The sequence below is a fragment of the Ostrinia nubilalis genome, chromosome 6 (assembly GCF_963855985.1).
Source record: "Ostrinia nubilalis chromosome 6, ilOstNubi1.1, whole genome shotgun sequence".
NCBI lineage: Eukaryota > Metazoa > Arthropoda > Insecta > Lepidoptera > Crambidae > Ostrinia > Ostrinia nubilalis.
This window is the reverse complement of record NC_087093.1, coordinates 92,634-115,835: the sequence shown is the minus strand read 5'-3', so window position 1 is coordinate 115,835 and position 23,202 is coordinate 92,634. Positions and strand designations below refer to the sequence as shown.

Here is a 23,202-nt window from a genome sequence, read left to right as displayed (position 1 = left end):
GCTCCCGCGGCCTCTCGGGGCCACTGACCGCCGTCGCGATCTCGGTATTGTGAGATGAAATGTGGGCGCATAACGCGCACGTTTCGCATGTCTTGTCTTATTTGTCCATTACATTATCCCACTTTGAATATTATAATTACACCTATAAATGTTTAAATTCCTTAGTTGCCCAGCTGAAATCTACCCTCATTATTGTCATTCATTATTTTATTTATATATTTTCCTAATAAGTTTGTATAATAAGTATTAATAAGGAACAGGAAAATAACACATAAGTAAGTTGGTAGTAAGTTATAAACTAACTCGGCCAGGTGCAAACTATGATTTATGGTAATCTGGTCGTTAGGGAAAGGTAGGTATCGGTACCGATACCGAAGTACCGAACCTATTTTGTTGTTTTTGATGATAACATATTAATTTGTTGTTGGTAGCAACATAATTACTATAAAAAAATTAAGTTATTGAATACCTACCTGCTGTGAGTAGCTAGGTATGTACCTACCTATCAAATTATGATGAAGTTGCTGCAATGTCATGTCAAAATTCATTCTTATTAAAGGTAGTAGGCATTTTAAAGTAAGTTAGGTTTTGCAAGGTGAATGTTTCGTGTAAACAACATAGTGTGGAAGTAGGATAAACACATAATTGATAGATATTTTGTGTTGCTCTCGCATCAAAGGCCTAAGGTTAAGTAGGTTATGTATGTATGTATTATTCCTTCCTATTATCAGCGTAAGCAAGATAAACTGACGTGTAGTAAAGTAGGTACCTACTTACTCTAGTATTTATTCTGTGCCTACCTAGGGGAGATTTCATACCTAATTAAATATCTTCTAAATTTGACTGATTTCATTCTTCTTCTTCCTAGATAGAAGCTTATTTTTTATGTAAGAACCTTCTACGAAGTATTAGAAAAGTTAGAGTATCATAATACCACTTAAAAAAGGAAATTAATAAAGTTCAAAGGTGCTCCAACCATTTCGTTCAAAACAATATATCTTAGCAACATTGTTCTCCATATTATATGAGCTGTCAGGAGGATGGATGTTCAAAAATATGTATGCAGATAAATACTATACTCAACATCAAATAAACCGCACCTTCCGCGACGCGAACTTTAACGATTTTCTTCTGACACAATCATGGTACCCCAACAATATTGGTGTTATTTGAAAGCCCAATAAATATCCTTAAAGAAAAACACATTTGATTTCTTAATAAATGATTAACATATACCATAAATGTGACTTGAAAAAATACCTCACTTTGGGCCCACCTATGGGATCAATTAGACCAATTTTTATGGTTATAAAACCAAATAATGATTTCACGTGTCCTCTTTAACAGATGGATAGCAATTAAACCCAACTTAACAGTTTTATAGCCATAAAAGTTGGCTCTAGCGTAACTACCTATTTTTTGAAGAAGTGACTCTGGATCCTTCTAAAGACACATTTTTGGGGTAAAAACCTTTCCTTTAATGAAATGAAGGTTAGAACTAGGCTTTTAAATGGTAACAATATTGGTGGGAAGTGGGGATGCATACGTTTGAAAATGCTTGTCGCGGGAGGTGCGATTTATTTGACGTCGAGTGTAGTTCAATCGTATCTAAGCAGGCGTAGTCGTCATAAGTACTTACTTTTTCTTAATAGGAAAATGATTATTTTCTTAATCTCTAGTAGTGATAGGGTTTATTTTGATTAACATATTTTTAATAAAGTTTTAAGATATTTTTGTTATGACCTTTTTGAAGTCAGGCGTTTGAAATGGATTATAAAAAAATCATGACAGCTTGTAGGTATGTCTGCTGCATACATATTTTTGAACATCCTGACAGCTCATATAAAATTGAGAACAGTGTTGCTAAGATATAGATGACCCACGCTGAACTGTCCCACCAAACTCAATGACAGGGGGGCGCTACCATCGTTCAACTATATGGTTTCCAACATGGCAAAAATTGGAACTAGCGACCCGGTATTGACGGTGGCGCCCCGCTGTCAATGTCAGGGATAGGACAGTTCAGTATTTTGGAACTATAATATATTGACTACTTTGGGTGCTTCAAACAAAGCTTACTTTGACTGGTTACATCTTAAATGCTTCCATCTATCTAACGCTGACTGTAATACATACTTAAGTAGGTACCTACTTAAGCTTTTTTAGGATGGAATATTAAAATCATCCCCTTATGATCGGTACACATAGTTTTATAACTCATTAGCCTATCTAATTAAATAAATAGGTAGGTACCTAATACCTCCCTGTAGAATGAAATAGAATCCATTTAATCTTGTTACTTCAGTAAGCCAGTAGGTAGCAGGAATGCGAATGTAGATAGGTAGGTAGTAGTACCTATGCCTAGTAGGAAGCTCCTAATCATTAATTTTATTCCGGTCAACAGTAATACCTGAACCACAAAGGCAAACAATTTTAATAAAAAAACTGCGTTTAAAGAAACCAACTTCAAAAACTAAACCGCCTCCAAAAAGTACACTAAAAAGTATAAAACATATTACGTTATTTATTAGGACACATATTTAAGACCATGATTGATATTCTCGGAGTTGGCGTAATCGGTGTAGTAGGTACCTACCTACATACAAAAAATAAAAAACCCACCCCTCCTCCTTTTGTTGAAGTCGGTTACAAATGGAAGTCAATGGATGATTCAACATTGAGCTTGAAGCTTCGATATCTTTACAGTGGGCTGAGTGTGAGTTTACATAAAAAAATGTATGAAAATTTTAGTTTTTGAACGTTTCCCGCCAGGGGCGCTGTACAATCCGTCATACATTTAATGTCATTTTTTGACGCGCTCACGTTTGATGTAAACTCACACTAGGCCCTCGAATTATAAAAAACCGTAAAAATTACTTGTTTGTGTAAAGATGTGTTGTTGGCAGATCTTTGTCAATAAATAAATAAATAAAATGCAAGTCGGACTCACGCACGAAGGGATTCGTACGACAATTTTGCTATTGTTGGATTCCAGAGAAAAATTAAAATTTTTAAATTGACATGATAAATAATTAGTTAATATGAAATACAATTATACAGGGTGTTTGGCGGAAGGTTAGACAAACTTCGTGGGTGTATAGGTAAGGTCATTTTAAGAATACAATTTCGGCCATTTGACCCAAAGTGAGCAACTTTTTTTTTAATTGATATTTTTGATTTTGTTTAATTTTTTCTAAAATTTGACCTAGAAACTGCGTATTTTCAACCGCATTTTTTATTGGATATTAATATCGAATATGTTTTTAGTCAAATAAAATAAATTTCAGATCCAGATAATGATTGGATAGCTAGTTACGAGCCGCCAAAGTTTGACAAAAGTACAAACCATGATAAAAAATTCAACTTAGATTTTGATTTAAAAAATATTAAAGGTGATAATGGATTGCCAATGATCTTGAAAACATCTCTAGCTTCTTTTCTTTCCAATGATATATCGCATGTAGTGATTAGATATTGAAATTCGTCAAAAATTCTAAGTACATATATGGAAGGAAATGGACTAATAATACAAAAATTATCCATACAAAGTTTCATCAACAAGTCTAGGTCACTACTGAGTTAATATGTATCTGATTTTAAAATGTCTATCTTTATGTTCCCAGTGGAAAAAAATTCTATACATAATATCAAAATTTTGGTTTAATGGATCGACTGCAATGATCAGAGTGCATGTGCCTGCATGCAGTCCACACGCACGCAATCGCAACGGGCCGATATGTTATCTAAAGGTCGGGCCGCAGTTGAGTGGCGTTAAGCTATGCATGGAATTTACAATTTAAGTAGGTATTTGAATATTTTATACTTCTTAAGAAAACTATTTTTAAAATGTTAATTTGCTTAATATGTTGATAAAAAATGTGTTCTAAAACTATTTTAAATTGTAAAGTTTATGTATGTGATTTGTGCATGCAAAATGTTCTTACCTATTTTAAGTAAGTACTATGGTAATGTTGCTTTTTATTTTTTCTCATATTTTTAAGAAATCTAGGTATTCATTCATCAGGTAAAAGATAGATACGACACTTACATCATTTTATATGACCAATCACAATTATGTAATCAAATCATATAACGAGCTTTTGTTTTTAAAAAATATGTTTTTTGCTCGATATTACAATATTACTCACCAGGCTGTATATGAACCGTGATAGCTAGACATTTGAAATTTTCACAGATGATTCACTGTTGTCGCTATTTAAATCCCCCCTTAAATCCCATACAACAACAATATTGTCATACGAAAGTACGGGACTCTTTGTGCGCGAGTCCGACTCGCACTTGGCCGGTTTTTTTCTACATTTTTTGAAACCTCATAACTCCTGAACAGGCAACTTTGGGTGCGCCCTGATAGAGTAGGATTATAGTCAACAAGCTACAGAATAAGGCTCGAGTAGTTTTAAAGCAACATCTGCCAAAACTTAATCGAAATGGACCACTTTCTATTTCATTCGTTCTACAGGGTGTCCCAGAATGGGCGAATCAAACTGCTAGGCGAGGCAGTTCTACTAATGTACTATCCCTAAAATATATTTTTTGAAAAAGTGAAAATAAATCAGCTTTGCCCAGGTATGGCTATAATTGCTGCGTTTGGAGTTTATTTGTACTTTTTTCTTACTAATATTGATTGTACATGATCGCTTCGTTTATCTGTAAACAAACTTTTGAAAATAATGACTAGATTTCGATTTTAGAGCACTTTATTTGAAAAAAAAAAATCCGAACTCATAATTTTTTTCTTCATATTTTTAGGGATAGTACATTAGTAGAGCTACCTCCCCTAGCAGTTTGATTCACCCATTCTAGGACACCCTGTATGTATCGATGAGATAGGAAAATATTTTTTCCAGCCAAGCTATCAGAGAAAAAACAATTTATTTATCAGAATAACGTAACCTATCATACCTAAAATACATAAAATGCTATATTCTTACTTAATATAGCAGTTTCCAACTTTCGACATCACATCATGACATGATTAACATCTGTCTGTTTTGTGTCGATGATAACGATGACATTAAGACTATATGATATACCTAGGACTTCACATTACAAATCACATTTCATAAAATAAGCTATTAAGAAACCAGTCGCAGCCGTTCCGTATGGCAGCGCTATTTGATAACGCAGGTTAGTTCAGAAGGAAGCGACTTCATGATGTACATACCTAGCTTACTCCTTCAGTTGCGCTAGCTAGCAGCGCCGGCGCAGCCGATGTATGACGGAGCGCGCGCGGCGGAGCGAGACCCGCACTTTGCCGGTCTGTTGCTACAATAGTATACCACCTTTATTGTGAAGGCTAATTCGTTGGTTTTCGGTGATTTCACGCGCATGTGAAAAAAATCGATAGGTAATGCATATTTACGATTGTGTATGTAGTGTACGTAATTCATAAGTTTGTATTGTACTTAAGTAAGTTGTATATTGTTCATCGTTTGTGACACGAAACAAACAGTAGGTACCTACGTATATCGCGAAAACTCCTCTCTGAAAAAAGAAAAACCATCGTTCTTAACGATTCGTTCACGGCTTTGGTACAAGACACTATTGGAGATCGCTGATTGTTTAATTTGGGATTACTATAGTTGAATATAAAAGATATATTTTTTCTTGAAAATCAATTCAAATAATTTTTAGATTTCTAATAGTTAGACCCTTTATTACTAACTCCATCCCTCAAATATTAACAGTCGGGTATTTTTTTTAAATATTATTTAAAAAATAGACATTTTATTTTATTTAATTGATGGCAATAAAGCTAATCATTTTGCAAGTTTAATATAAAATATATTATGTAGTTAAACATAATGCAATTAATTAAAACATAGTCGCTTTATTTTTTATGTTAACCATGAAAGTAAGAAAAACGTTCTTGTGCCACGCACACTTTAGCCCTATCATGTGCTAAATAAATATAACTCGTATACATAAGTAAATAACACTATACATAATGTATTTATTGATTCTTTTAATAATTAAAAGAGGCCCTCAGTCCTCCTCACCATACTTGTTTTGTGGCGTAAGCAGCTCCTGGGCCTGATAACGTATCGAGTTATCTTATCAATATTATCGCTATAACAATATTGTTCCATTAAAACTTAATAAGGACACCAAGCAGCTGACATGTATTAGCTATACCTAACCTACCCACTGACTGATAACTATAGAATCTGAATGAAATCTAAAATTATTGGATTTTAAAACAACAAAAACTTGCGTGTGAGACTGCGTAAACTAAAGAATTGTAAAAGCTTGTTGATAAATTAAATCTTTTTTTTTTAATGATCATGGTTGACAGTTTTCATATCTCTCTCTGAGACGTAGTCGCTTACTATGGGCCTCATAAGAAGGTTCAAGGTCACCCAAAGGGCGACGGAGCGAGCTCGGAGTTTCCCTGCGGAATCGAATCAGAAGTGGGGAGATCCGCAGGAGAACCAGAGTGACTGACATAGCCCGCAGAATCGCTAAAATCAAGTGGCAGTGGGCGGGGCACATAGCTCGCAGAGCTCATGGTCGCTGGGGCAGAAAAGTTCTCGAGTAGAACACGAGCCGGAAGACGTAGTGTGGGCAGGCCCCCCTTTAGGTGGACCGACGACGATCTGCTGAAGGTCACGGGAGATGCCTGGATGCGGGCGGCGCAGGGCCGGTCGTTGTTGAAATCTTCCAAATCCGAAATCCAGCAGTGGCGTCATTCGGCTGAAGCAAGCGAATTATCTACCTATCGTTATTATCAGTTTTTCGTGCTTTATCTTTGTCGCACGCACCTGACGCTGCCGGAACTTGAAGGAACAAAACGCTTTCAGCGGGACAAAAGCCCTTTGACGGCCCGCCCGCCCCTGCTCGCGCCGTCGCGCCAGCCACGCGCCGCCGCCCCCTCCTGGCGCGGCGGGTGAATACACTAGCTAGAATAACTAAATCTGTTTCTGACGCCAGCCAGACAGCAAAGATAAGTGATCAACTTATTTCAATACGTGTAAAAGATCCGCTCGTGTTGAATCAAATTAAACTACCTACCTACTAAAATAATAAAAAGCCGTTCTAAACGAGATAAGAGTAAAAAAAAAATACACAAAAAGCACAATGTTGTTTCGTAAAGCTCTCACAAAAATAAATAAATAAAAAGCACAATGTTGTTTCCTAAAGTGACTAAAATTGCATGAAGAAGCTATGAAAAGTTTCCAGTCGCCTTCTCGCGCCCTTTCCTCGAACGGTTTTCGCAAAACCCAAGTATACAGGGTGGAAACGATAAGTTCTCACTCGATTATGTATTTCTAAACTATACAAGACATCGAAAAATTGCTTACTGATCCTGAAAGTGCTTCACAACGGTACCAATATTACAGAATAAACTGGATCTATCCGAAAAATGCTTTTAAAAGCCTATTTTAAAAAATTGAGGTGTACGAGTTTTAATTCAATGTTTCTAACTTCAATATGTATAACTTCAGTATGCCAATAACAACACGATATTAGATGTGTAAATATTTTTATCTATATTTACTTCTATCTATACTAATATTATAAATGCGAAAGTAACTCTGTCTGCCTGTCTGTCTGTCTTGCTTTCACGCCTAAACCACTGAACCGATTTTGAGATAGCTTGAGTCCCGGGAAAGGACATAGGATAGCTTTTATCCCGGTTTTTGAAACAGGGATGTGCGCGATAAAGTTTTCTGTGACAGACAAAATTCCACGCGGGCGAAGCCGCGGACGGAAAGCTAGTCTGTAATATAAAAATAAATCGTAAAATGTGTTGGTCTTAATCGAGTGAGATCACTTTTCGTTTCCGTGTAAGTTAGGCAGATCATGAAGTGTCGGCGTATCACGATATGCTCGGGCACATCACGATGTGGCCAATCCAACGTTACGCCCACGACCAGATTCGCTGTGTGCGCGCGATGTGTAGATATAGTTTTCGTATTGTTTTCTTTTTTCAAATTCAGATTCTCGACATTTTTACTAAATCAATTCACTACACTTAAGAGCACAAAATAACACCAGATTTGTCTATTATTAGTACAGTAAAAATTATCTTTGTAGTACAAATAATAATGCCTACGCAGAGGAAACACGCTTGGTTGTGTTTGATAGTATCTTTTCGCCTCGTGGCTTCTCGACAGAGCCTTTTCAATACGTACCACCTTCCTAACCACTTATTAAGGCTTGGTATTTCTGCTAAAGTAGGTATTTCGCGCTGTCAAAATCTGCGCGCGCAATTCTTCGCCGAAGACAGCGCGCCAAAGAGCTCCCGCCACAATTTCCAGCTACACAGTATAGAAATACGCAGTTGGTTAGGTTAGGTTGACTTCCTTCCCTTCAAGCGTCACACTCACAACACTTTCTAATACAAATCATATCCAAGTGATACAAATTAAAACAACTTTCAGAGTTTTTGGAAATATATTCTAGAATCGAATAAATATAAAATATAACTGCAGAAGTAAACACGGTTCAAAGTGGCCGTGGCGTCGCCCGACCTTCTGGAAGTTCTGCGCCGGCTTAAAGAATTTCAAGATTACGTCACCCGATCTATCGGTAGGCCCTTGGGAGCTTGAGCGATTGGAAAAACATTTTATGATAAGTTACTCTTAGTAGCGATTATTTAGAGCTTGGATAATAAATTATAGTTGTTGCAATTCACGAAGCTTTGCATGTGGTTAATAACATTAATCAGTACACGCATCAATTTTGTGCAGTCTCTTTGTTTATTAATAAATAAAAATATCATACTAAAATTTTGCAGAAACATATTTGTTTGTATTGGTCTGGGTGTTTTCTTTCTATAATATGTATGACGTATGTACGGGGTTCTGTATCGAAAATTACTATGAGCATCACACGCGGTTACCTGCGTACCTCTGTGCACTCATGGGAGTTTAAGCAGAGGTCCCTAGAGTTTGACTTTGTGCTTTGTTTATAGTCATTACGAAGCAGACTGATGGGAAACTGCACTGTCTTGAATTTGCAAGGGTGTTAGGGGAATTCTAGGAATAAATACAGAGTCTCCTCATTGAGATTGAGACATTTCAATTTGAGATTTCACTTGACATTGTACACAATCTGACATGGAGTTTTCAAACACTTGTAAAAATAAAAAGTAATTAAATCAAAGGCACTAAGTAGTATTGATATCAACTTCGAAGAAAATGACTGCCAAAATTTCTTTCTACCCGTTCCACACGTCTTTGATGAATTATATTAAGGAATTGTTAAGCTAAATTTCAAGTAGATTGAACCAAGGAATCACTTTGTCCCATACAAACTTTTCCCCCTTTTTTCACCCCCTTCATTTCATGACCCCATTTCGGAAAATCTTTTCACATGAGATGCCTACGTCATACAAAGAACACACCTTCCAACTAGGGTTGCCAGGCGTCCGGCTTTAGCCGGACATGTTTGGCTTTTTAGGGTCTTGTCCGGCCAAATATTGCGTTGTCCGGCCTGTCCGGCTTTTGATTTGGTTACCGCGCCAGGCGAAAGTCGAGCTACAAAATCATAATGAAGCGCACGCATCAGGATGTTGGTTAGCAACCGATGATGATAGTACTCACTCATGAGCTGACACTAATTGCACCCCCCCCGTCACATGTCCGGCTTTTAGGGTAAAATGTCCGGCCAAATGAAACACAAAGTCCGGCTTTTGTGATTTTGGACCTGGCAACCCTACTTCCAACTTTCAGGTCTCTACGATATCCGTCAGTCATTTAGGACAACGCATTTTTATTAGTTGTCCAATACCCTATCGTTCCAGGTATGTCATTGACAGGAGGGCGCTACTATCTTAATGGGTTATTCATTAGTCCCAACTTTATGCCACTTGACATTTCAGAATCGTTTGACTTTAGATACCTAAGCGATTTGATATTCGGAGTCTTTTAATGAAATCAAGTTCTGAAATAACTTGAGGTGTTGTACCCGATCAAGCTTTTCATTGCAGGACAGTTAAATAGTTTTATTATTAGTTTCTTCTCTAAGTCTTAATTTGTTAGAATAGGTAAAGGCTCCATGAGAGCAAAATTTAGCTTTATAATAGTTTTTAATTTTTTTCTTGAAATATTTGACGCCTTGTAATCTCTCGTTAATATAGGTCCACACAAATAAAGAATGTTTGACTTCGACTTTAATAATTATGCTCTTACATAATTATAAATAAACTAGCTTTCTGCCCGCCGCTTTGCCCGCGTGGAATTTTTCGGTTTTTATATAACCTATTACACTCAGATATAATATGGCTTTCTATTGGTAAAAGATTTTTTAAATCGGTTCAGTAGATTACCCCTTACAATTTAACACATATACAAACACACAATTTAACCTCTTTATAATATTAGATATAGATAGGTAATTTGAAACCCTATTTTGTTTTATTCCTTTTTTTATTTTAAATCTTTCACAATCCAAAGTAATATTTACTGTAAGTAAATGCTAAATAGTAAATATTAGTTTGGATTGTGAAATATCCTACTAATATTATAAAGGTGAAAGTTTGGATGTCTGGATGTCATGATGTCTGGATGTTTGTTACACTTTCACGCAAAAACTACTGAACGGATTTTGTTGAAACTTTACAGTATTATTGTATATAACCCAGATTAACATTATGACGATATGTGGCAAATAAATTTCAATAAATAAATAAGACGTGTCTAAAAAGCGCCATCTATAGTCATTGGTTAAAATCTACAGCACTGGACAAACTACGGTAAGACGTTCGTAAATATTCATTCGGGAGAAGCCGTGAAACGCCATCTATCAACATGGGTAAAACGAGGTAAAACATCATATCTAACGGGGGCAAAACGAGGTCCACGCGAACGAGGTCGCGGGCGGCCGCTAGTTTATAATAGGTAGCTTTCCCTTCGCAACCTTATTGGTATTCCATGTATGTGTCTTTTAACTGATTTCTGTTGAACATTTCATGTAAAATTTGTCCAGTTATAACTCTACTTACATCTGCATCTGTAAGCAAGGATTCATATTCTCCAGCCCAGATGCCGAGTAAACAGAATCGTCTTTCAGTGACGTGCTGCCCCTATATTTGACCCACTGACCTAATTTTTTATTATTTATTTGTGTCAGTGTGCTCTTCTAAAGAGTGTATGTAGGTAGGTACTATTAAAATGTAATTTTAACTCTTTGGTTTTGTCTCATATTTAAGGAATGTACTATGTATCATGAGTAGAGTCTTAGTTTAAAAGGATGCCAACGATTTAAATTTCAATAGGTAGACAAAATTAATAATTCTTAATTATCAAACATTTTAGCTTTCTTCAGTACCTAACACTGATATTATTATACTGTGACTCATCAAAGTCATCATTGTCAAAAATATTGACAAATCGCGAACTGTCACAGCCAAAAAACTGACACGCGTCCGTCCTCCGTAAGCGCCACCGCGCGACTGATTGAGATTGTCCAAGCCGTCATGGGCGATTTTTTCCACATTTTTTAACATAGTAACTAAATAAGACGCAATATAAAAATTTCATCCGTTAAAAGCCCTCAAGTTATTTCTGAACTTTAGTTTAGTAAAAGATTCAGAATCTTAAATCGCTTATTTTAAAAATAAAACCATATTTAGAAAACGAATAGAGGTAACTTTGGGAATTTATTCTATCGAGTCAACTTCATCAAATCGTGTTTCCATCCGTTAATAGCCCTAGAAAATATCCTCAACTATGCCCAAAAAAAATCTTAGCCTTTAATTTTACTGTTTAGTACCTCAAAAATGAAAAATGAAAACCTCATTTTCGCCATTTTCTCTGCTACCCGGCCTTAAATGTTTCGTTGCTGCGAGCGAAGCCATACCTACATACCTATACATACATAGAATAATATGTAGGTAGGTAGGTCGACTTATAAGTCAGCAGAAGAATACTTACATACTACTTAGTACCAACTAATACTACCATCCAGGTATAAATGTATAATAGTAAATTTTGGCAACTATTTCCATAATTTACTATTAGATGACATAATGTTTTACAAAAGTTTAAAGCAGATATCGAATTTGACTAAAAAACGTATCAAGTTAAATTAGGGATTCCGTGGAGGGTAGTTGAACGGGAAGCATGGTCGATCTGTGGGTTGTCGTATGAACAACCCGCTTTGGACCCGGTGGCGTCTTGAAACCTGCTTATGGGCATACTTAACTCCACTCCTGAGTTAATAAATTAGGTGGTGATGTATAAGTATAATATAAATCAGGTGCAGGGGGACAAGCTTGGATTCGTCCAAGGGGAAAAGTCATAATAATTGTTGCTCTTTATTTGTCGCTTTCTTTGGAATTATTTAGGTGGCATATAAAAGAAGGTGAATATTAGAAGCCTAGTATATTAGAAGCCTTTTAATATTCACGTGGCTTAGTTATAAAATCAGATATAAATACCGTGGCAAAAAATATATCTGCGGCTTAACTTATAATTTCCCAAAAATATTGAAAGACAGAAAAAAAAGAAAAAAACATTTAATTGCTTATGTGTTCAAGTACAAAATTATATTTTGTGGTTCAAGGAAGTCCCAAGTCTAATCTGGGTTCTAAAGGCTCGTCCGCTGCGCAATGTTTTGCACAAACATAGTAACTCTTGAACATTGTTTGTTCAAGATTTGGATTAAGTATGTTTTTATTTATCCGACCCATTTAAAAAAAATTTAAACATGAAATAATTCGAAGTCATGAAAATCGCCGAAAAATAGGAGAACTCACTAACGTAGGTACGTTATCTTTTGAAGAGGCTCGCTAGCAAAGGTGATTAAGTCAGTAGTAGGTAGGTACATCCGCCCCTTCTCAGCACCAGCCCATTGTTGTCCCGAAGTGGTCGTAGAGCAAGCTTTATTTAGATATTTAAGACGTGTAGCTTCGTGCCCTGGAAAGGGCTTAATTACTGCATTGATTGATTTGATTCGTTCCATAGGAATCGCGGATGTCCGTGTACTTCTTACCTACCCTTTATGTCATAATATTACGTGTGAGTGAAGTTTTGTCAAACAAGAATAAGTCGGACTGAGATCGTTCGTTGTTGTGTTAGCAGAGGGGCAGCGCGGGCGGCGGCGCGGGCGCAGCGGGCGCGGCGTGCGGCATGGAGTGCGGCGTGGCGGCCGGCGCCTTCCCCGCGCGCGCCCCGCACCCCGCGCTCTCGCCCACGGAGCGCTCGCCGGCCAAGTCCGGCCTGCACGTCAACTTCAGCGACAAGGGCGAGGTGAGCCGTCGACGCTGGGTGCTGGTGCTTTATGCTGCTTTTACACTATGCGGAAATTAGCAGTGTCAAGTAAAAAAAACAGAGGAGTGGGGATGAAATTCATTCATAATTCATCCATAATTCATCCCCACTCCACTGTTTTTTTGACTTGACTTGGCTAATTTCCGCGCAGTGTAAACGCAGCATTACAAAAGCTGATGCGCACGATTACGCTGACAAATACAGGGTGTCCCAGAATGGGTGAATCAAACTGATAGGGGAGGTAGCTCTACTAATGTACTATCGCTAAAAAAAATTAAAAAAAAAAAAAAAATAAAGCGCATAAGGAAACAAAAAAAATTTTTTTTTTTGAAAAATTAAAATAAATCAGCTTTGCCTAAGTATCTGGCTATAATTGCTGCGTTTGGAGTTTATTTTGTAATTTTTCTTACTTATATTAATTGACCACCCAAGTAACACAAAACACAATTATAAGAAGCGTACAACAGCATGAACCTACGTGCAGAGCAGTATATGAGCAGCATATGTAGCACTATATCAGCCGTATAAAAGTCTATAAGTGTCTTGTAAGCGCAATTTGGGCCCCAAATAATACGGCTTTGAGCATTATTAAATATTATTAGTGCTGCTAACCAGCGCTTATAATGTTATTGAAGACAGACATTAGTAAAGTTGTTAGACAGCATATTCTAATGTAAAAAGCATTTTATTAGATGTTAGTACAGCTTTGAAACAGCTTTCAGAATTACAATGCCAAAGTTACGTTTTATTCTAAGGCTGAACGTTTTATTTTGTTTGTTTGAAAGTATTCGAAAAAACTTATCGCATTTTATTGTCCGATTTGATTATTTTTCGTTTAGAGTATTGCAGTGCAATGGTGTTGTGAGGAGATGTTTTAATGTCTTTATTTAAAATAATTTATCATAAGGTAAGTATCTTTTTTTTTTTGTTTCAAGAATGAAAATGAGCTGGGAGTATTAGTCTTATGTGAAAATATATATATGTTTGTGGTTTATAATTCACGCGCCCTCACAGAAATCCTTTTTTTAATAAAATAGGGACAAATTTAGAATCGACATATGACACTTTTTGTGATTTTTTTAACGATTTGATTAATTTTAACTTATAAAATTGCTTCTATCGATACTCCGCTTGTAAGAAAAGGATAATAAGTAGTATTTCATGCATATGTGTATTATAATTTTATTTTCTATGTTAGAGAAAACAGATAGCAAATGGCGTCAGATAATATTAATGTTTTAAACTTTCAACTAGTGTCTTTTAATGTTGTCAGTCTTATTATAGTAAAAAGAAAATGGTTAAGTCATTCAACCTACATATAAAATATCTAAGTGATATCTTTAGCATTACTGTAACACTTTTTAGGTATGTTATAATGTTCATTAGGTTTAAACGTCATAAAAATGGATTGCTTTAGTGTTAATCAGGGTACCGAAACAATAATTTAGAATCCTTTAATCACGTCATGATCCCCTACTCCACGTCTTTCAATTTTATCTGTCTCCAATTAGGTAGGTACCTAGTTTGACAAGTGTTAAGTATAAAATCATTATCACTACAAATGTAATTTGTAATGAAACACGATATAGCTACCTATCTTATTTTTCGCTCATTGTAATAGTAATAATTTAAAGGAACTTTTTGTAACTAGTTAGTAGTGTTGCTGTAGTCGTTTTTTTAAGGGTATGCGTTATACGGGTAATTATTTAGTTTTCAGGTAACTACTTCTCTATTAAGTCATAAATAAGCTTATTTGTTTTTTTTTCAGATGCCTTTTAAAATAGTGCAAACGACCGAAAGGGATGAAGGAATGTTCTACGGAACTTCTTGACTCACACAACAACCGATTGTACTGTATTTTGTGTATGAGGTGTATCATTTTTTGGAACACGTTTTGCATTTCTTAAACCAAATATAAAGTTTGAATATTCCGTCTTTATCTTTCTCTTTACTCCACCTGTTCTCTTAGGCTGAGTTGCACCACCTAACTTTGACCGTAACTATGACGATAACCGATGTTTTTTGTATGGGGTTTGACAGATTTTTGACGTTTGTTAAAGTAAGTTGGTGCAACCCGGCCTTAAGTCTTTTTCCACTGTTTATTCATGTCAATAACGTGACACGTTCGACATAAATTTTCTAATGAATATACAGGACCTACTAACGCACAAATGAATATAATCATACGGCTCGTAGTTTTATGGCCAAATTATGACCTAAAGTAATAAAATATTTTTTTATTTATCTAAATAGTGCTAAAAGCTTTAAAGTAACAATAAAATAAGAAGATAACAGAGCTAAAACTTTAGTAAATGTTTGGCTAATGCTGAGCAGTAAATAAGCATAAGAAAAGATCATAAAAATGCGTTCAATCTGTAAAATGTGTTAATATATCTGAATGCACTATAGAATATTTCGACAACGTTTATTTAATGCATTAGGTTTTCTTATTTACTAATATACGGTTTTAACCTTTGTGTTAGTGTAAATGCTGTTAAAGGTGCTGTATATTAAAAGTAATTAATGTTTTAGTATGATTATAAGCCAATTAACTTAATTTTTTTAGACCATATAATAGCTTCATGCATTGTAAATTTTACCGCATTCTACTCAAAAGCATTTAAACTAAGTCAAAACTGATTTAAAGTGATAGTCTGACTTTAAAACGTAAATCAATCTTAACTTCAGTGAATATACAGATTGCGTGTTACTTGGGCAATGTACATGATCGCTTCGTTTATCTGTAAACAAACTTTTGAAAATAATGACAAGATTTTGAGTTTAGAGCACTTAATTTAAAAAAAAAATCCGAACTCAAAATATTTTTTAATATTTTTTAGGGATAGTACATTAGTAGAGCTACCTCCCCTAGCAGTTTGATTCACCCATTCTGGGACACCCTGTATAAACCGCCGGCGATATCGGCAACGGGTTCCGCTCAAACTCTAAAATAATGAAGAAAGAATGGTAGTCTTAGATGTCTCGAAAAGAAAACATAAATAATTAAAAATATTATGATTATAAAATAAACAATAAGTTTCACTGTCGCCGCAGGTGAAGGAGCGCCGCGAGAAGTTCCTGACGGCGAAGTACGGCAGCCACCAGATGGCGCTGATCCGCAAGCGCCTGGCCGTGGAGATGTGGCTCTACGACGAGCTGCAGAAGCTCTTCGAGGCGCCGGTGAGTGCTGTCGGGCTTTTTTTTTTACCCAGGAAAATGGCCTATCCATACCTACCGCCGGGGGACGGCAGGTTATGTGGAGCTCAAACCCACTAAAAACCTGGGGTGTTCCCTCTGCCGCATAGTGGTCGGCGCCTTGGGTACTAGAAACGACCAAGGCGCGAGTGCTCCCGGCCTGCTACATGACTGTGTCGTTGTGGTTGTGACCTACGAGAACCTACTGAATGTCATTTGGTAATCATGAGGACATCAACTGACCTAATGAATTAAGCCTCCGCGTCCTGAATGATGCATTTATTTAGGAATTTATATCTATTGGGACCTGTTAGGTTTTGTAGAATAATTAGGGCGTGTAGTTAAAAGATTGGCTCTGAGTAGGTGTAGTTCACGCGACTCACGAAGGCGAGTGAACTTAACAGTCCAATTCTTTAGAAATTTCCAAAAATGTAAACAAATATGGCCAACTGACATTGACGTATTTTTAGACTATGTACTAATGATGCGACAAAACCTGAAATAAACATGAAGAATGGATATAGCTATTGTATAGAAATATATTAATGAATATTTATTAAAAAAATAGGCAATTTCGTACTACTTCAACCTCTTTTATTTCTGACATTTTTGAGACTTGGCAACACTGTCAGTGGTGGTGTCATGTCGCGTGTGACTTGACGAACTTTACTTGCCAGGTTGTCCAAGGGTGGAAACACGCGACTTGACTTAGGGTTGACTTACTAGTCGTAATGTCGAGGCGCATAGTGTGTCGGCAGCATTACCCTCGGATTCACAGAAAACAACTACCCACTAATTACCAAATATTAATCAAGTACATGGGACCACGACATTGTCGTAACCGCCATTTGAGCCATGCATTTGCCACGCAAGAAAGTGAGAAGAGCGCTAGGGATAATTAATGAGGCAGGGACGGGCAGTTTCTGTAGATAGTGTGTGTGATGATGCTGTCTACCCCGTCCGCCCCACGCCATCCCGGCGAAACATTGCCGCACCGCGCTTCCCGGTAAGCTTTGTCCGGATTCCCATCGTTCTTTACTTAAGTTTTTCCGTATGTACTCGTAGAATAATGAACTGGTTCTAGGATGCGCCAAAAGCCGCCAAAAGAATTCCGATGGGATGTATCGGATGGAATGGAATTATAAAACATTTGTCTCTTTTTTCGCTAACCTTGCATGAGTGACAGACTTAAAGTTGGGTGGGTTATAAACTAATATTAATAATAGAAACACAAAATATACTTTTTTAAGTTGCCTGAAGCAGAGTAAATACAAATGAGTAGGTTATCTTCATAGAAACGCACCGAGCGCGGTTTGTATGTGAGCGCGCCAATACGTATGCGGCGCGCACGCACACACTGACAAAATTTAGCGTGGATTATCGGGGAGTTGCGGTTTATAACCCACCCAACTTTAAAGAGTCATAGGTAAAACGAATCAGAAGCAAGTTATAACACTAAAAGTTTACAAATTATCCTTTTTATCTGTACTTTGTTACTAAAGCCTGGTCCGTGGGCACGTAGAATTTTGTCCAATGACCCCAAGCTACCCATCCTTATCGCTCGCGCGTAATTATGTTGCTGTCGCGCTCGCACACTCACTGCGGGCGCCCGTCGCACAGTCGCGACAGCAACGCGCGAGTGATAAGGATGGGTAGCTTGGGGTCATTGGACAAAATTCTACGTGCTCACAGACCGGGCTTTACAACATTCCAGGATCTGTCGTTTGCCAATCGTGTGTTCGTTCCAGGAGAGCAGCGGCGCGGGGGCCGCGGGGGCCGCGGGGGGCGCGGGCGCGGAGGTGGAGGTGGACGTGGACGAGCTGCTGGACATGGACGGCGACGAGCTGCGGCGCCGCCACCTCGCGGTGAGACACTGACGTCACGTGTGTGACGTCACTACGTTTTGTTTCGGCGCAAATACATTATGCATATTTACCGAGACGTATAGGTACTTAGTGTGAATACGCTGGCGCTTCGTCTCGGTAAGGCGATTATAACACTGCACCGCGCTCCGCCGCCGTACGCGGGACGACAGATTTAATCATTGTATGCAAGTACCTCAGTTTGTATTGAAAACACGCGCGGCACAACACACTGACAACGCGTCTGCGCGCGGGATTTTTTATATGTAATCACGCGGACCGCGGTGCAGTGTGATAATCGTCTAAATTATCCGCATAGTGTACTTGCGCAATTTGATTGAGAAAAATAAATGGACGTGACGTCTAGAAAATGTTTGCATTTGGCTTACTGCCTCAGGGGGATGCGCGATGCCGATAGCAAGGGCGTCCGCGGAAGACCAGTGGGCTGAGTGGGAGTTTACATTAAACGCGCTCACTATGTATGAAAATTTTAGTTCCTGAACGTTTCCGCTAGGGGCGCTGTATAATCCGTCATACATTTTTATGTCATTTTTTGACGTAAACTCACACTAGGCCCTTTGCTTAGATAAATGCTGAGCGGGGGACCCTATTATATTTATTTTAGATGTGTTGTTGTTTATTATGTATTAATTACTTATAGTTCAGTCATTTGGTACAAAATAATGGGGTTACCTAGAAAGTTTTCCTGGAGTAATGAAAATTGGTATTTATATAGATTTTGATATGCTCTTTCCGATTTTCAACTTTACGACCTCGTATGGTTGCCGCTCACGCCGCCATATTGGTAAAATGCTGCCTAGTAGCAGTTTTTTTTTTTATATTTTCTTTCGCGATAAATTTTTTGATAAAACACGCTTAGGGAAACCAAATCTAGAGAAAATTTCCTATTTTTGATATCTACATAACCTTTTTGTGAAATCAATAATTTTGTCGTGGGAGTGCCCGCAAAGTATGCTTCAATATGCGTTTTGACAAAGAATTTATTTCCCCAAATGATTTCCAGGTTAGCCGTTTGGCAAATCGAACCCAGGACCTCTGTGTCTAAAGGCTTACCACTAGAATCGGAAAGAGCATATCAAAATCTATATAAATACCAATTTTCATTACTCCCGGAAAACTTTCTAGGTAACCCCATTATTTTGTACCAAATGACTGGACTATTACTGTGTCAATAAAGTTTTTTTCTGTTTCTATTTATTGTTACTGTTATTGTTACAGACCTTACTATCCGATGCCAAAAAACCTCAAAAAGATGTAAATGTAAGTTATTGTGATTGTAAGTTAAATTATGATTTCCTTTGAAAGTCCTCAAATGACTAGTCTTTTACTTATTTCAGAAATTTATCAACGAACTGTTAGAAAAGGCGAAGACTCTGTAAGTTGCCCACGAGCGGAACTAACTCTTGAGACGTCGTCGACGACGTTGCGACGTCGCCGAGCGCGCGGCGCGACTCGCTGCGGGCGCCGAGTTCCGATTGTAACCGGCTAGGTATTTATAGTCTAAGTAGATAAGTAGTTAAGGGTTACTATACTATTCGTGTCGATTTGATATCTATTTATTATTTTAATGACGTAATAACTGACGTCGATCGATTAAATTTTCAGTGAGATGATGTGAATCGAAAGTGCAATAAACATATCAACGAAGAGGGCGATACCGGGGCGACTTGCCGCGACTTTTCCGCGCGTTTATAAATCATCAGTAAACAACGCTATCTGAAACCGCGACTGTTAAGATCGGTCGCTTGTTTTAGCATGCGAGGGGAGGCGCTGACAGCCATTACGATTTTGAAATCCTTTAAAAACTGCGCGGGCTGCGCCGAGCCCTCGTCTGCTCCACAATGTCTGTGAAGTCTCGGTAGAAATTCCGAATCAACCCAACTGCATCCTGTACCTACATACCCCTAATATTTTAACATCGATATAGCAGTGGGTGACGGCCTAAAGCTGGCCGCTTGTGACGCTGTCGAAGTCGGTTTGCTCATCGACGTGCAATAAACTAGCAATATTGTCTAATAAGTTATGTTCTCTCGTTGAATTGATTAATATTTTAATACCTGAGCTTTAAGCTAAGTAAATAAAATCCCTTTCAAATTTAATTTGTGCTGTTATCTGCCAATATTAATTGCGCGTCGACGTGTTAAGGTAAGTAAACTACACATCAAATCCATGGTGGTTGACAGACTGACTTATAGCTGACCTCCCGTGCATCTGCGTCATATTCACTTGCGGTGTGTGACGACATTATGACCTGCCAAATATGTGAAATGATTTTGGCACGACATATTTTTCATGAACTGCCCTTTCTCATTAGTTTTTACTTAAATAAATCTTAGTTATGGCGGGTATGTCAAACGTCGATGATTCAATACGGACTCCAAACACGAATAACCTTATTTGTACCTAGCGATACAGTAACTATGTTTTCGTCCAATTTTGTTACGGTACGGGTATTTATACTAATATATCGCAGATTTTAATCTTTGAAACTAATGTGTGTATAGCTATAGTAAAAGGGTGTTTCAGACAGGCAAGATAAATTGGGGGATCTTTCAGAACCCATCTAACTGCCTAGAGTCGGTAGTTCTAAAGCTTTAGTATTCGACTAACTAATTAAGTATAAGAAAATGCGAATCTCGTTTGTCATACAAATAAAACAATGTTACGAACTCAAGTCCTAAAAGGAGATTTTAAGACTTATTATTCTTGAATCGCTAACCACCGCGATAGAGTAGTTCACACTACAGTTCCACACGCAAAGCTAAGCACGGCGCACAGTAGGACGGATTTCAGATTTACGGACATAGCACTTTCGATATCGATATACATAATGTTTAAGTGATATTAGCGGACATTAGCGTGACACAGAAAAGCAATTTTGTAAATTAAAACCTAAAAACCATAATATTCATGTTGTTCTTTTTAGTACTTGAAATATTTTTTGACAAAAACTTCTCATATCAGGAGAATAGTGTGTATGTGGCGTTACTCATAAATGCTCATTATACTAACTCATAAAACTCATTTATTTCTGTAAATAGGCTTAAAAAAAAGCATTTTTACACGTCCTACTATAAATTTATCAAGCCGAGATTTTCCAAGACTTGGTACTTATGGAACAATTTGGGTATCTTTCCATACCTTTTTATTGATATTAAATTTTTCTCTTATGTATTATGTTTACGAAAAAATACTCAGAATTAATATTTGTAGGCCTAGGATGTGCACTCACGTCATTTTAGCGATTTTGCCCATTTTTGACGTCGATAAATTATAATAATATGACGGCGCGCATCCTAGCCCGGCTGATCACCATATTTAGGGCTATCGATTGGCATAATAAAAAAAATATGTGTAACAAAAAAGTGCTATGTCCACAAATCTGAAATCCGTCCCACTGCGCGTCGCCAAACTACACCGCCCAGTATTATAGTATGAACTGTAAACTATTGATTTCAAGTTCAAGCTATCTACTAAAATAAAATTAAAAATTACGCGTCATCTTGGAATTATTGGTCGATTGTGTTAATTCCTTTGTAAAGGAGTTATTTTTCGAGTTCTATCCTTCTGGGACACCCTCATTTTGTAGCAAACAGTAAAGCTCGTTTTCCACCGCCAAAGAGGAATGAACTAGGTATATCTAGCGGAGCGGACTTCGTGCGTATAAAATAGAATTGCTTTTCCACTGAAATGAGTTCGAGAATGTGGGTAGTGATTTTTTTTTACTCTTTTTGCCCTCTGTCATTTTCGCTCGACTGTTGGTGGAAACAGATGTTATGCATATTGTATTTCGAGATTAATGCGAGTCATTTAACGGGTTCGCTCCGCTCGCGGTGGAAAACCCGCTTAAAATTGAACCACGGCTTGTCTCATTTTCTAGTCTACATCATCTGTAATAGGGACAGAATCACAGGAACTAATGTAATAATTTTAATTAAGTTGTGTGCGTGATAGAATGAACTTACGCTTCAGGTTGGATAAGTTTTGAGTCAGGAGTCCCAGACGTGGTTTAATTTTGTAGTATATTTTGATGTATCTAAGAGTCGAGCGTTGAGACTGATAACGCCACTCTAGTCTCGACCTAAATATTGTCGGCGCCGTGAAAATTAAGGCAATTTTGTATTAAACATTGTAATAAAAAGTTGGGTTTTGTTTGATTTATCGAACCACCATTAAGTGAGCTGCCACACTGGCGGATTGCAAGCGATTTCAAAGCGGAACGGCGACGCAGCGAACACGCCTAGCGTTTGCGCGACGGGTGCGCAATGTTTCCGCCTCGTTGCAATCCGCCAGTGTGGCAGCTCACTAATAGTTGGCCCCAGCGATACCTATATTACGCTGCGTTATCAAAAAAACAGGAGTGGGGATGAAATTCATTCATAATTCATCCCCACTCCTGTTTTTTTGACTTGACTTGGCTAATTTCCGCGCAGTGTAAACGCAGCATTAGAACTTTAATGAATTATGTATTTTTCCTGCAAAAAATCATGCGTTTACCAGATGCCCCACTCGGTTAGTTATAAGTTTTAATAAAGGTCGCTACGGCCAACTATTTCTTCAGTGGTATATGTAAGTGCGCACGTTAAGGTCCCTATATCTACAGACATCGAGTGTGTCAGACACGGTTCGAGGCAGACACCTTTCACATCTGTGAGCGTGCTAATAGATGAACTACACTGAACTGTCCCACCAAACACATTAAATTTAATTTGTTCGCTCGAAACAAAAAGGGTGATTCCATATTTTTGCTCGCGAGTGTAGTTTCCAACGTGGCAAAAATTGGAACCAGCGATCCGGTATTGACGGCAGGGCCCCCCTGTCAATGTCACGGATAGGACAGTTCAGTGTATTGGGTCTCTATAGTTCATCTATAACTTCGTAAGACC

At 37.6% G+C, this 23,202-nt stretch overlaps 1 protein-coding gene and 1 long non-coding RNA gene across 3 annotated transcripts; both read left to right on the top strand.

Annotated features, from left to right (window-relative positions):
• Window positions 1–13,666: 13,666 nt before the first annotated feature.
• LOC135072857 (uncharacterized) lies at window positions 13,667–15,169 on the top strand. 2 transcript variants are annotated; one of them, XR_010257494.1, is made up of 2 exons: window positions 13,667–14,145; window positions 15,007–15,169. It is a non-coding gene; the product is annotated as an uncharacterized LOC135072857 (long non-coding RNA). The 2 variants fall into 2 exon arrangements; XR_010257495.1 differs by lacking the exon at window positions 13,667–14,145 and adding an exon at window positions 14,443–14,921.
• Window positions 15,170–16,202: 1,033 nt separating this feature from the next.
• Window positions 16,203–19,695, top strand: LOC135072761 (protein phosphatase 1 regulatory subunit 14B). The gene is made up of 4 exons (XM_063966798.1): window positions 16,203–16,208; window positions 16,293–16,418; window positions 18,182–18,298; window positions 19,654–19,695. Exons 1-4 carry the CDS (start codon window positions 16,203–16,205, stop codon window positions 19,693–19,695), a joined length of 291 nt encoding a protein of 96 aa, XP_063822868.1.
• The last annotated feature ends 3,507 nt before the right edge of the window (window positions 19,696–23,202 follow it).

Coding starts and splice junctions, on each gene's coding strand:
- LOC135072761 (XM_063966798.1), top strand. Junction 16,419..18,181: donor AGAAGCTCTTCGAGGCGCCG/GTGAGTGCTGTC, acceptor TGTTCGTTCCAG/GAGAGCAGCGGCGCGGGGGC. Junction 18,299..19,653: donor TGCGGCGCCGCCACCTCGCG/GTGAGACACTGA, acceptor TACTTATTTCAG/AAATTTATCAACGAACTGTT.